Raw genomic sequence first — 12,424 nt, 5'->3', positions numbered from 1 at the left:
ATCTTATCCAGTTTCTCTCTCTGCCACACGTCACAATATTATTTGCTGGAGCCCCCACTCGCGCCCCCGTTAGAGCCCCCCACACCCCTCAGCCTAATAATTCCATACCAAGGAATTTGATGCTCAAATATAACCAAAAGTTATACTGCTGGTTGATAGATACCTTTGTCTACAGTGTATATTCTCAAGTTGGAATAAATATCTTTCAAGACTTGGAATAAATATCTTTTAAGCCTTAAGCATGACACAATTATAATATGTTAATATGTATATATGGGTGGGGGCGTGTATGGCATTGTAAAAGAGTCGAACCTCCAACCTCCTCTAATCTTAGATTTGACTTGTCTAACCAAGTAGACCCCAAGCCGATATCTACTTTCGAGACTCGAGCTCAATCTGTGAATAATTTTCAAACACGAAGTTGAAGTTGCACATATGTACACGTCATCTAAGCATCTATGTATGCATCGTTAAAGTTGCATAGATATTCAAACTCAATTTTTTTAATGGCTTAGCTCCCTCATCGTAACACAAGAAGCATGCTTACGTAAAGGTTTTAGCCCACAAATTTTTTATTTTATTTTTACCGTGTTTGTGCTAAGTGCTAACCAACTTTTTTTTTAATAAGTAATAACTATAAAACTATTACTTTTATTAAAAAAAGTATTAAATATACATTATCTTAAAAGAAAAAGATATAAAATCCTTCCTTTCTGCAAGCTTTTTGTCACGGGGGGAAAGAAAACTCTGGGACCCAGTGAAAAGTATAAAGGTTAAAACGGGTAATTTAGACGTCACCACTTGCGTGATAATCACGCGTCCCATCGCAAGAAAGAAACCATGACATGTCCACTTTCCCCTTCCATTAATAAACCTCCCACACATCCTAATTTTCAATCAAATCAATTTCTCATTTCATTACCGGCAACGCTCATATTATTATTATTATTATTCATATTTTTGTTAATTAATTTACATACAGATTAATTGATGGCTCAGAGAACAGAGAAGGAAGAAACCGAATTCAAATCCGTACCGGAAGCCTTAACGCTCTGCATAAACAACTGCGGCGTCATCGGAAACCCAGCCACCAACAACATGTGTCAAACATGCTTCAACGCTACCACAACCGCCACGTCATCGCAACGTGTGATTCGGCCTAGATCTGGATCTCTCAGGTCTCCGCTGAGGTCACCGTCACATGACGTAACAACGGATCTGATCGTAGATCCGACGGTTGAGATTAACGATGAGGTTAAACCGAAAACGGTGAACCGGTGCTCCGGTTGCCGGAAGAGAGTAGGTTTGACCGGATTCCGGTGCCGGTGCGGAGATATGTTCTGCGCTGAGCACCGGTACTCCGACCGTCATGATTGCAGTTACGATTATAAAACTGCTGGTCGTGAGGCGATTGCGAGGGATAATCCGGTGGTCAAAGCTGCTAAAATTGTTAGGATTTAATAATTATATTGAGATTAAGGCTCGATCGATCTGTTGTGCTTGTTATTATTGTTATTATTGTTATTATCATTTCCTGTGATGATATTATTATTATTATTATTATTGAATTGAATGAGGCTCGATCTGTTTGATTTGATAGTTTGTTGTATGATTTTTCATTTTAGGAAATATAATTAATTAATGGATGAATGAAATGGTTGATTTGATGAAGATGAAATTGAATTGAGTTTGTACATAGAACCGGATCTTTCCATGTTGAGCACACCGGTTTGTTTGTAGGCTGCTTTTGTTGGTATTGGGAAGTGGTAAACTATCTACTTTACCTTTTGCTATTTATCTACATATTATATGATGTAAACTAGTCGACACAATTTATTTATGAAAACTTGATAAAAATTAGAAAGATTTACATATATCCCTTTCTTAACTTCAATTATTAGATATATACCCAACTCTTAAACTTAAATTATATATATATCCCTTTTTTTATAAAATTAAACAATATGACAAAAATGCCCTTACCCTAAACCTAATCTGAAAATGTTTTTTATCAGCCATCCAATTTGATTATGACAATCAATTTTTTTTAGTTTGTATTTGGGTGTTCATATAGCTAGCAATGGTTTTCCTATGTTGTAAACATTTAATTCAAACAGAAACGTATTTTGGCCCTCGCTTCCGGCAACGCAAGCCAAAGACAGATAGACGGTCGACTTATGCCATGTCTCCGGCAGCAGCGGCGGATGAACATGGATTGCGTTATATGATTTCTGGTGACGATGGCACTGAATAATCGGCGACGATGGCGCAAAGAGTTACGCCGCCAAGCTCAATATTTTCCGGCGAAACTAAAGGCACTTGATTCATGTTTGATCATACATAGTCGATGACAGGTTGGTGATAATCATCTAATTGAGCGCATGATGGTAGCAGGCAGGGAGGTGTGTGGGCGTGCAGTCCCAATTTGTGTAAATTTGTTTAGACATGGTTGATGATAGATTGGTGGTAGTCTTCTTAAGAGTTTGTTTTTGAACTGCCGTTCCCTATTCTCCATTATCCCATCGTCTGTTGATGTAGTAGATAATATTTTTGATTTGTAAATTTTAATTCAAAGTAAGGGTAAGATTGTCGTTGTAGTATCAAAATGGGTAAATTTGATAGTTTTAGGTTTAAAGAAGGGGATATATGTCATTTAAATTTAAAGACTGGGGATATATGTAATAAATGAAGTTAATGAGGGAATATATATAAATGCCTCTAAAATTATACTAAATATAAATGCATTATTAAATGTAAAATTTATTATTGAAAATATAAATGACTGATGATGAGGGTGGTCAATTCGTATAGTGAAGAATGCAAAAATTAAATAATGAACTTGTATACGAACCGATAAGAATGCAAATATAATATAGTGAAGAAATGAGTTAGTAACTTCAAAAAATAATCAACAGACAATCTCCTGTTAATAATAGCTATTTACAAGTTTAGAATTCGTTATATTTAAATTGTTTTGAATAGCTATTTACTTAAAGTTAGTAACTTCAAAAAATAAACCAATGACGATACCGATCAGCTTCACATACAACATATCTATCATCTTAATTCCTAAACAAGAAAGATGTGAGCCAATTACTCTCCGCCAACATGCAAATATTTCTATCAAAATAATTAACTTGATGAGACTATAGTATCGGTCATGCCTAAACCGACCAGGGACTCGTAAATATGCAATACATGACTGGGAACAAGACAGTATGTTGCGGGACGGTTCAAGGTTTCACAGGTATGGGTGGGCTGGTTACTAAATTTGGACTGGCAACATACGTAATTAGGCTGCAATGCAAAGTCTAAACGATGATTTGAGCTGCAAATAATATTTGGGCCGAGAATGTGAGGAATATGATAAACCAAATCGGGCTCAAGAAATTCTATGGGCTCTAAACAAGTGGGCAAGTGGCGGCAATTGCAAATAAAAGCCTCAAGCCCTCAGGCCTCAAGCCCTCAACATATTAACCTTCCGAAAGTCAGAAACCGGAACCGGGTATGGTTAGCAAAAGTACGGAACCGGGTATGGTTAACAAAAGTCCAGAATCGGGTCTTTCGGGTTTCTATGGAGTTTTGGCCGGGTTAGGTATGGGTTTTGACTGGGTAGAGCCATAGAGGTGGAACTAGTTCTAGCGGGTCCGGGTACGATTTTTCTGACAAACCGAAGCTTGGTTCGTACCCACGGGTTGGATAGGAGCAGGCCCCTTTTTTTGCCCACCTCTACATCAAATAATATTTTTTCCGCATCGAGTATCTTGAGATTTAATTTTTGTCCAGACCGAATTGTTTGAACCACTTCGATACAAAGTCTCACATTATGTTACCAGTAATTACAACTCGAATTTCACATCATCACCCATGTTACTTACCATCTCTTTATATTCTTTTACGGTCATACCCATGTTGGATTCATTAAACAACTCACCAGCAATTTGACAACCACTTTGAAGCTTCATTAGTAGATCTTATCAAACTTATGTTTCATCGATAGTAGCATTTTTCATAAAATATGGAGTTGCTTATTTTCCTTTAAAACATATTATCTTGGTATCAACAATATTCGTAACCTCAACATATACTTATTATTTGGATGGTTAGATATATTTTTTTTTCTCAAATATATGTGGGTTTATCCATATATCATTGGATGGCGTGTCTAGATTTCATTCGTTTAACTTGTTTACCCTACAACTTCAATGTGTGCCCATGTGTTGTCTGTCATCCACATTACCTTTTGGGACATGTCTTTACTAAAATATAAAAGACAGTAGTCACATTACCTACGACAACTAGTATATCAGTTCAGTTTAATCGAGCATCCGTTCAAAAAATGTTTTTAAAAAGAATTAATGACTTTGTAAGATTTATAAGAATTAATTATATTCTTTGTAACTTCAATTATTATTTTCATTATTTTATTTAAATGGCTAGATACGTGAAATGCCCACCCATTTTATAGAACTTTATCATTTTAAATACATATGTGGTCCTTTTAAATTCAGTTTTATCCAAACTCGGGTACAAATATTTACACAACAGACTTATGGGGACCTATCTCACACTCCATAGGGTGAATTCATGCTTTTGGGTCAACAATAAGAAGAGTTCATGTTATGAAATAGGACCATCTATAATGCATGTGACACTAAGAATTGTTCGTCAAATTTGATAAACGATACATAAAGTAAATTACATAACTGTTCATGTGTTATATTTGTATGTAAGTTTGCTTCATATTGTTCACTCATGGGTTTTATTATTTTCACAAGTTGACATTAAATTATTTTTTTAAATTAGTATAAATTGATTTTTATGTTGTGCCAATTAGACAACAAAAATTATAAAAATCCCAGGCAAACCTCCCGAATTCCCCCCTTTTGTTCTTTCTTCTTCTTTGTTAGAATCCATCTCACATTCCTCGGGTTGTGATTCATTGACATAGATAAAAAGTCTTTTAAACATCTAAAGGTCTTGAGCTTGAGTCCTTAAAAGTAAAAGAACTCAACCTTAGAAAAAAAAAAGGAATCCATTTGTATGTAAGTTTGCTTCATGTTGTTCACTCATGGGTTTTATTATTTTCACAACATAACTTTTTTTTAAATTAGTATAAATTGATCTTTATACTAGGCTAATTAGACAACAAACAAAATAAAAGGTTATAAAACTCTTGGGCAACCCTCCCAAATTCCCCCCTTTTTTTTCTTTCTTCTTCTTTAATAGAATCCACCTCACATTTCTTGAGTTGGTAGTCTAATAACAAAGACAAAGTATTTTAAACACCTTAAGATCCTGAAGTCAAATACCAAGAAGTAAAAGAAAGCCTCAGGGGAAAAAGGAATCCACCTCATGTTTTTGTCCCTACCATCGATATTCCATCAAGAGTCTAAGATAGGTTACCCTTTAACGTCAATTCAATTCTTGTCCTGTCTTCAAACAAAATTCTAACTAAAGGGATAACCCCACAATTACACCTAACTAACGGGCTCTGACCCAAAGCACTTTTGGAGCCAACTCTAGTGCTACGGCTCGAAGACCTCATATCCATATCTTAAGCTACGACCCTTAAACCTTCTAATCGGCCCCGAAGTTACAAATTTGTAACATCGGTTCATCTCCGAGCTATTGCTCCGGGATCTTAAAACCATCTCCAGAGTTATAGCTCCAAACACTTGTATTTTTCTTGGAGTCATGACTCTGGAACCTTCAACTACTTGAGAGCTTTGGCTCTATGACCTTATAACAATCTTAAGTGCTATGTTTCTGAGACCTTATTATTGCTTGGAACATTATAATCGCCCTCGAAAGGACTATGTATCACTAAGTGACCTAACCTGTATATGAAGCACAAGCTCCAAACTCTAAAACATGCAAGAACAACATACTTGAATACATATATATTGTTGCGAGCAAAATCTAGCCTAGTACTGGTAATCCACACATCGACATTTTCCAAGATGGCGCAGATCGTTCAGCAAGACAAAGACCAAAAGCTCTAGGTCAATAGCGTGCCAACAATTAACTTGCTCGGAAGATTTTTCTAGGAATGCCAAGTATGCTACGATCCAAATTGAAGATGATTTTGGTTAAAGCTTGATATTTGTTGACGGTGGTTTATTGTGATGGTATCCTAAGGAACACCACGAACAATTTGACACCTAAAATCAATAAATAGTTAGTAAACACGAATTTATGTATTAAAATCTCACACTTAATGTGATGCCAATTCATACCAAACATAATTGACAAACCACTATTAATTATTAGTGTTAAAATTAGACATAATGTTTATTTTGAGACCGCACGTGTTTACATGTTTACTCTTACTATAAACTATACACTCAGTCTTTGGGAAAATATAGATACTTTTAACTATACTGCAAACCTTCATCTAGAAAGAGCGAAAAGACTTGACAATTAACATCGTTCTATACTTCCATCCTCCTCACAGATCACACCCTATTGCAAACATGTTGGAACGTTTGCTACATTACTTCATCTTGGTCGAGGTCGAGATTGATCTCATATGAGTTTAAACTTCTATCGAGTTTTAGCATAACTTTAAGTAGACTTTTCAAATGATATTATTAACTTATTAGTTATTACCATTCATATTACAAAGACGGTTGCAAACATAGTGTTCAGCGGTCACGTGCTCGTCCATCAAACGACAATAATGACCAATCAACTGTCCTTCAGTCCCTAAACCGTAATTATCCCAACCTCTAAGGGTATTGTTCTATACTCTACATATATATGATATATATCCACCCATACTCAAAACACAAAATAAAAGTATAAAACACAAAATAAAAGTATAAAACACAAAATGAAACTCACCGGCGTATATCTGGCGGTGGCAGTCCTCATCGCCGCAGTAACCTCCACCGTCGTCAACTCATGCACACCATGAGACCGTGAAGCACTAATGTCTTTCAAGTCCGCTTTAACCGAGCCGTATTTAGGCATATTTAACACGTGGACCGGCACCGATTGCTGCACTAACTGGTACGGTGTCAGCTGCGACCCGACTGATAATCGGGTCAACGATATAATCCTACGTGGCGAGTCAGAAGATAAAATATTCGAAGAAGCCGGCCGGTCCGGTTACATGACCGGTTCACTTTCACCCTCACTCTGTAAACTAGACCGGCTCACGACACTTATAGTCGCCGACTGGAAAGCTATCTCCGGCGAGATTCCGGCGTGTGTTACCTCTCTACCTCACCTTCGTATCCTAGACCTAATCGGAAACCAAATCACCGGCAAATTACCTTCCGATATCGGAAAGTTAGAAAAACTCACCGTTTTAAACGTAGCTGATAATAAAATCTCCAGCGAGATTCCGGCGTCGATTGTGAACCTTCAAAGTCTAATGCATTTAGATCTAAGCAACAACCAGATCTCCGGCGTACTTCCGACGGATCTCGGTAAGCTATCGATGATGAGTAGAGCTTTACTCAACCGTAACCTAATCTTCGGTAAAATTCCGACTTCAATCGCCGGAATATACCGTCTCGCGGACTTAGATCTATCAATTAACCGTATCTCCGGTTCAATTCCGGCTCAAATCGGTTCAATGCCGGTGTTGTCGACTCTTAATCTAGACAGTAATGAACTGACCGGTTCGATTCCGGCGAATTTGTTAAGTAATGCCGGTTTGAACATTGTGAATTTGAGCCGGAACTCGCTTGACGGTTACTTGCCGGACGTGTTTACTCCGAGGACGTATTTTTCTGTTTTGGATTTATCGTTTAATAAGTTGAGAGGTTCGATACCGAAGTCGTTATCGTCTGCGAGGTATATTGGACATTTGGATTTGAGTAATAATCATTTGTGTGGTGCGATTCCGGTAGGGTTTCCGTTTGATCACCTTGAAGCGTCGTCGTTTAGTAATAATGATTGTTTATGTGGCTCGCCGTTTTATGCGCGTTTGCTTGTGTAAGTGTAATGCCACGACGTCGTATTGTTATTTAATGGTGCCCTGTGCGTAACTGCGTAATGCGTGTGCGCTTTGAATTTAAGTTTTTGGTTTTTTTAAATAAGAATTTAATTGAAGATGAAATTTTATATTAAATAGAAACATTCAAATGATTTACAATGAAGTGGCAGGTAAGCGGGCAACAAGCTGCGCCGCAACCCCCTTTTGGATAGCAAACCCAATCCGACTAAAAACAAAGTTTTGATTCTTATGAGCTGATACGTTACTATACACAACTTTCTGAACCCTATTCAGAAAGTTAATATGTAACGTGGAGATGTGCCTGTATATGTAAGGATATTTTTGTAACCCGATTAATATTATGTTATTATTTGGCTTAATATATTTAATGACTTGTAATGCTACTAAATAAATTTATCAGAGCAGTAATCAACTAATCATCATTAGTCATGCTTATGGTTTGTTTTCAGTTTATTTAATGGTAACACTGGCGTGATTAGTATGTATCAATCGGCCGATGTCCCGATGGTTGAGTGTGTTGTCCCTTATGACTAAGGCTTGATGCAAAACCACCTATCGAGCCGGGGGTCTAATCGGAAGCAGCCTCTCTATTCCTACGGGATAAAGATAAGACTGTCTACATTTTACCTTCCTCAAACTCTACCATAACTTTGCTATTTGTTAGATTTACTGAGTACGGTGATGATGATTGGCTTGATTAGTATGTTGCAATACTTGTCATATGAAACAATTGTTTCTTGCATGTAAGTTATGTATGCAAGTTAGTTGAGTATCTTTCCATTCGATGTGTGACCATGGATGAAGCTTCTTTAGGGCCCGAGGTGGCCCTGACCCCCCATGTTTTTTTGTGCATTAGTGTAAATTGACCATTTTCGCCCGAAAATTTTGTTTACGTAGTGTAAATATACCAATTTTGGCTCAGAATTTGAGCTCAGCCCCTCATTTATGGTTTTTTAATACATAATGAGCCCCCCCCCCCCCCCAACTCGTCCAAGCTTCGCCATTGTTTGTGACATAGGAGTTAGCACACATTTGCTTTTTAGAGTTTCACGTTCTTGGTTTTACTCATGCAAGTGTTATAGTCAAGCTGCTATTCATACTAGTCTTACATGAGCGGACTATGCATTTTGAATTAGATTGTCATATTGTGTGAGAAAAACTTCAATACACTCAGTACTCAGTTTACATTATTGGCTTCCATGTTTGACTACACACCACCAACTTGGGAGAGGTATCATCCCAAACAATTATTTTTGTTTCGTTCGCAAATTCATGCGCATGTTAGCTGGTTTCGTTTATTATATATGTTGTGCATATAAATCTTGTAACTTCATTTTAAGTAAAAAATAACTAGAACATTAGAAAATTCTTCAATGGCTCTCTCTCAGTTTACACTTTACATGACAATTGTTTCGGATGATAATACTCGAGTGTTACGAATAGAAACCAAATTTGAAATTCTAAAGATATATTGTCTCTAGAAGATCTTTTCAAATCTGAAATTTATAAATTGGAGGTAACATGTCATGTGAGAAATGAATTACTTTTGTAGAACAACTCATTGCTCCAGGAGTTGTTGGCCTCTTCTTTCCAGTCACTGTCCTTCATAAATGTTTGTTTGCTATTTAATGCTACATTATTTTATCAAATGTTGTAAAGCTTTCAAAATGGGGGGCCATTTATGTATCAATAATTTTTTCTCCACCTAATTTACATGTAATGTCGGGTTGTACAACTATTGTATTAACGTTCACTCCTTTTCTTTTGAAGTGAAAGCAATTGTCTAAACAATAACTATATGTCTTCTAAACAGCAAACACAGAAAAACAATTCTAACAATTCTACAGACAGTAATTCTTAGTAATCGAAAACAAGGCTTATAAAAAGTATAAAATCCATGTTTAACTGATACTGTTAATTTGAAGCAATTCCTTTAAAATTGAGTGGTTGATCAAAACAATATGATGTGAATCCAAAAATCACAAAACTCGTAAACGATTAACGAATCATAAAACAGTTACATAAATCCCAATGGTTTAGAGCATTCATGATGGAATCCCCATTTTCATCCATATAATTTAACAAAAATGCTAATTTATCGAAAAAAATTGTTTACTTTTAAAATCCCTAAGATGAAAGGTTAGTGTTTTCCACTCAAAACCGGTTAACCGGTATTTACACTTGTGTTACATAGAGGTGTAAAAAAAAACGGTTTGGGACCGGTTTTAGGCAACCCAAACTGAACCGGTTTGGGTTTAAAACCGGTTCCCGAACCGACCCAACCTGCCAGTTTCAGGATCGGTTCCCTTTAATATCCGACCAAACCGGTTTTAAAACCGAACCGGTTTGAGAAAAACCGGTTAAAACCATTTTATAAACCGAACCGACGTGATCAGGCCGACCTATCTTGCTGTTAAACCGGTTTATAAACCGAACCGGTTTGAGTCAAACTGGTTTTGACCAGCCGTTGACCAACACTGTTACATACACTGTGGCCCTAAAACTGTTTTAATGAATTGGATTCCAAAGCCCAATATAACTATACAATCAGTCCAACTCAAACCTGAGACAGGCCCACTCTCTCACCCTTTCTAGTTTTCTCGGTTTCGGTTCCCAGACCGTCTTGACCCGTTGCACATACGTGTAACTAGAGTTGCACACAGAACCCGGTTAACCAGTTCCTACCTGAAAATGTAATCGGTTACTAACCGATCCAATCCTAACCGGTTACTAACTGATCCTAACGGGTGGTTAATAACCGTTTATATTATTGATTTCAAAACCGGTTAACCGACTTTTTATTATCTTATTAAAAATTGGGTCCAGTGATTAACCAGTTAACCTGTCGAAACCGTTTCTCTAACAGGTCAAAACCAGTTACTACCCGACCCGAAAAACCGGTCTAACCGGTTAATTCCCGCCAAAAAACTGGTTAGCATATTAACCGGTTAATGGTTCACCGGTTAACCGATTTGTGCACCTCTACATGTAACAAACGAATAAACTTAAAAAAAATCATGGCAAGTTTCCGAAGAGTAAAACCAGAATATTAAGACTCGTCTATAACTCCAAAACTTTATGTCCAGACATGTATAAAATGAAATCTCCTAAACAGCAATCCTTTTGTCTAAACTAGTATCAATGTTTCAATGATCAAACTGTAATAGATTTAAGCCATGCCACATTCTCTATTCATAATTTCATATAGCATTTGAAATAATATTAAAAAGCTAGTTAATAACATGACAGTGATATAAGAAAAGTTTTACTACTTTATATATTTGCAAATGCCAAAACTAAAATAAAACAAAGGGACCATTTCATTATTTTCCCACAACTTATGGATAAGGAAAAAATCCCATCACCAATTCACCACCATTCACAAACCATTCCACTTGACAAAAATAACACACACACACCTTCAAACAACTTAACCAATAACACCATAATCCACAATAATCCAATCCAATGGCCACCATTTTCTCACCTTCAGCACTCTTCACCGCCACCACCGTCACCGCAACCGCCACCACATCAACTCCAACCAAACCACATCTCCCCATTCGACCCACAACCAAAATTCAACTACCCAACATAACCACAACTGCCTTAACCGCAACTGCACTAGCTGCAGCCACTATTATATCCACCACCACCTTGCCCGCGCTAGCAGCTGAATCGTACGCAACGTATTACGGTACAGCTGCTAGCGCGGCCAACTACGGTGGCTACGGTGGAAACTCAGACAAAAAAGCCTCAGCTGAATACATATATGACATCCCAGAAGGATGGAAAGAAAGACTAGTTTCAAAAGTCGAAAAGGGAACCAATGGAACCGATAGCGAATTCTACAACCCGAAGAAACGAACCGAGAAAGAGTACTTAACTTTCCTTGGCGGGCTTAGGCAATTAGCTCCAAAAGAAGTTGTGTTAAACAACTTGGCTCTTTCAGATGTGAACTTGCAGGATTTGATCGCGGGCGCGGATAGCGTGAGCTCGGAAGAGACGAAAGACGAAAAGGGACAGGTTTATTATGTGTATGAGATCGACAGTGCGAGTGCGCATAGCTTGATATCGGTTACGTGTGCGAAGAATAAGTTGTATGCGCATTTTGTGATGGCGCCTGCGGCTGAATGGAAGAAGGATCAGGACACATTGAAGCATATTCATGAGTCGTTCAAGACTGTTGGATAGAACTGAGATCATTAAGCTAGTGTTTGAATTTTGAACCATACATGTTTTGTAACATAAATTATAAATTTTACTGCATTCTTAGTTTGGGATCAAATGGTGACTTGAACTTGAATATTTGCTTCTTTACTTACACATTACATACTTTTACAAATATCAAACATCATTATATTTGAGTTGGTTTTTGATATAGTTATATTATAACTATAAATCCTTTCCCAAGACTAAATTATTCTAGGCAAGTTTCAATTCTATTTTTGGTAT

General features: G+C 37.1%; 2 protein-coding genes and 1 pseudogene across 2 annotated transcripts; all 3 read left to right on the top strand.

The window, feature by feature from the left end:
* Positions 1–837: 837 nt before the first annotated feature.
* Positions 838–1,597, top strand: LOC143574322 (zinc finger A20 and AN1 domain-containing stress-associated protein 5 pseudogene; annotated as a pseudogene).
* Positions 1,598–6,832: 5,235 nt separating this feature from the next.
* Positions 6,833–7,969, top strand: LOC143574310 (uncharacterized). Its single transcript, XM_077058964.1, has one exon. It carries the CDS (start codon positions 6,935–6,937, stop codon positions 7,949–7,951), a length of 1,017 nt encoding a protein of 338 aa, XP_076915079.1. The 5' UTR covers positions 6,833–6,934; the 3' UTR covers positions 7,952–7,969.
* A 3,311-nt stretch (positions 7,970–11,280) lies between these two features.
* On the top strand, positions 11,281–12,272 carry LOC143574321 (thylakoid lumenal 19 kDa protein, chloroplastic-like). Its single transcript, XM_077058973.1, has one exon. The coding sequence runs from the start codon at positions 11,438–11,440 to the stop codon at positions 12,161–12,163; it is 726 nt and encodes a 241-aa protein (XP_076915088.1). The 5' UTR covers positions 11,281–11,437; the 3' UTR covers positions 12,164–12,272.
* The last annotated feature ends 152 nt before the right edge of the window (positions 12,273–12,424 follow it).

Source organism: Bidens hawaiensis, unplaced genomic scaffold, assembly GCF_021521415.1.
Source record: "Bidens hawaiensis isolate Kalapana, Puna unplaced genomic scaffold, B.hawaiensis_p1.1 tig00026897_1, whole genome shotgun sequence".
Classification (NCBI taxonomy): domain Eukaryota; kingdom Viridiplantae; phylum Streptophyta; class Magnoliopsida; order Asterales; family Asteraceae; genus Bidens; species Bidens hawaiensis.
Note: the sequence above shows the minus strand (reverse complement) of the source record. Positions and strands in the feature narration are given on the sequence as shown.

Bases quoted from the DNA above. Each gene is read 5' to 3' on its own strand.
- LOC143574310 (XM_077058964.1), top strand. From the start codon at position 6,935: ATGTCTTTCAAGTCCGCTTTAACCGAGCCGTATTTAGGCATATTTAAC.
- LOC143574321 (XM_077058973.1), top strand. From the start codon at position 11,438: ATGGCCACCATTTTCTCACCTTCAGCACTCTTCACCGCCACCACCGTC.